This window comes from Penaeus monodon, chromosome 29 (assembly GCF_015228065.2).
Source record: "Penaeus monodon isolate SGIC_2016 chromosome 29, NSTDA_Pmon_1, whole genome shotgun sequence".
NCBI classification, from domain to species: Eukaryota; Metazoa; Arthropoda; class Malacostraca; order Decapoda; family Penaeidae; genus Penaeus; species Penaeus monodon.
The window spans coordinates 24,759,596-24,759,812 of record NC_051414.1 but is presented as its reverse complement, the minus strand read 5'-3'; the positions used below and the strand labels follow the sequence as shown (position 1 = coordinate 24,759,812).

At 50.7% G+C, this 217-nt stretch overlaps 1 protein-coding gene across 1 annotated transcript in view; it reads left to right on the top strand.

Annotated features, from left to right (window-relative positions):
• The window catches only part of LOC119591783, a 12,414-nt gene that overhangs the window by 11,670 nt on the left and 527 nt on the right, over positions 1–217 (top strand). The window contains exon 6 of the mRNA XM_037940527.1: positions 39–204. Within this exon, the coding sequence (XP_037796455.1) occupies positions 39–204 (166 nt within the window). The remainder of the gene's footprint in view (positions 1–38; positions 205–217) is intronic.

The window sequence follows — 217 nt, the reverse complement described above, 5'->3', positions numbered from 1 at the left end:
GTTTGTATAGATACTAACTAACTCGTGTCACCCCTTAGTGGACAAGGACCCAGCAACGGCACAGTGTACGGTGACTACGATGAAGCAGTGTGGAGAGGGTCAACGGGCCAAGACTGCTCTCACTACACCCTGTGTGAATACGACCCTGCAGAGCTCCTGGGTGTTTACGAGGGAATCATGCGTGACTTAGCTTCACAGTTATAGGTGGGTGACTTTA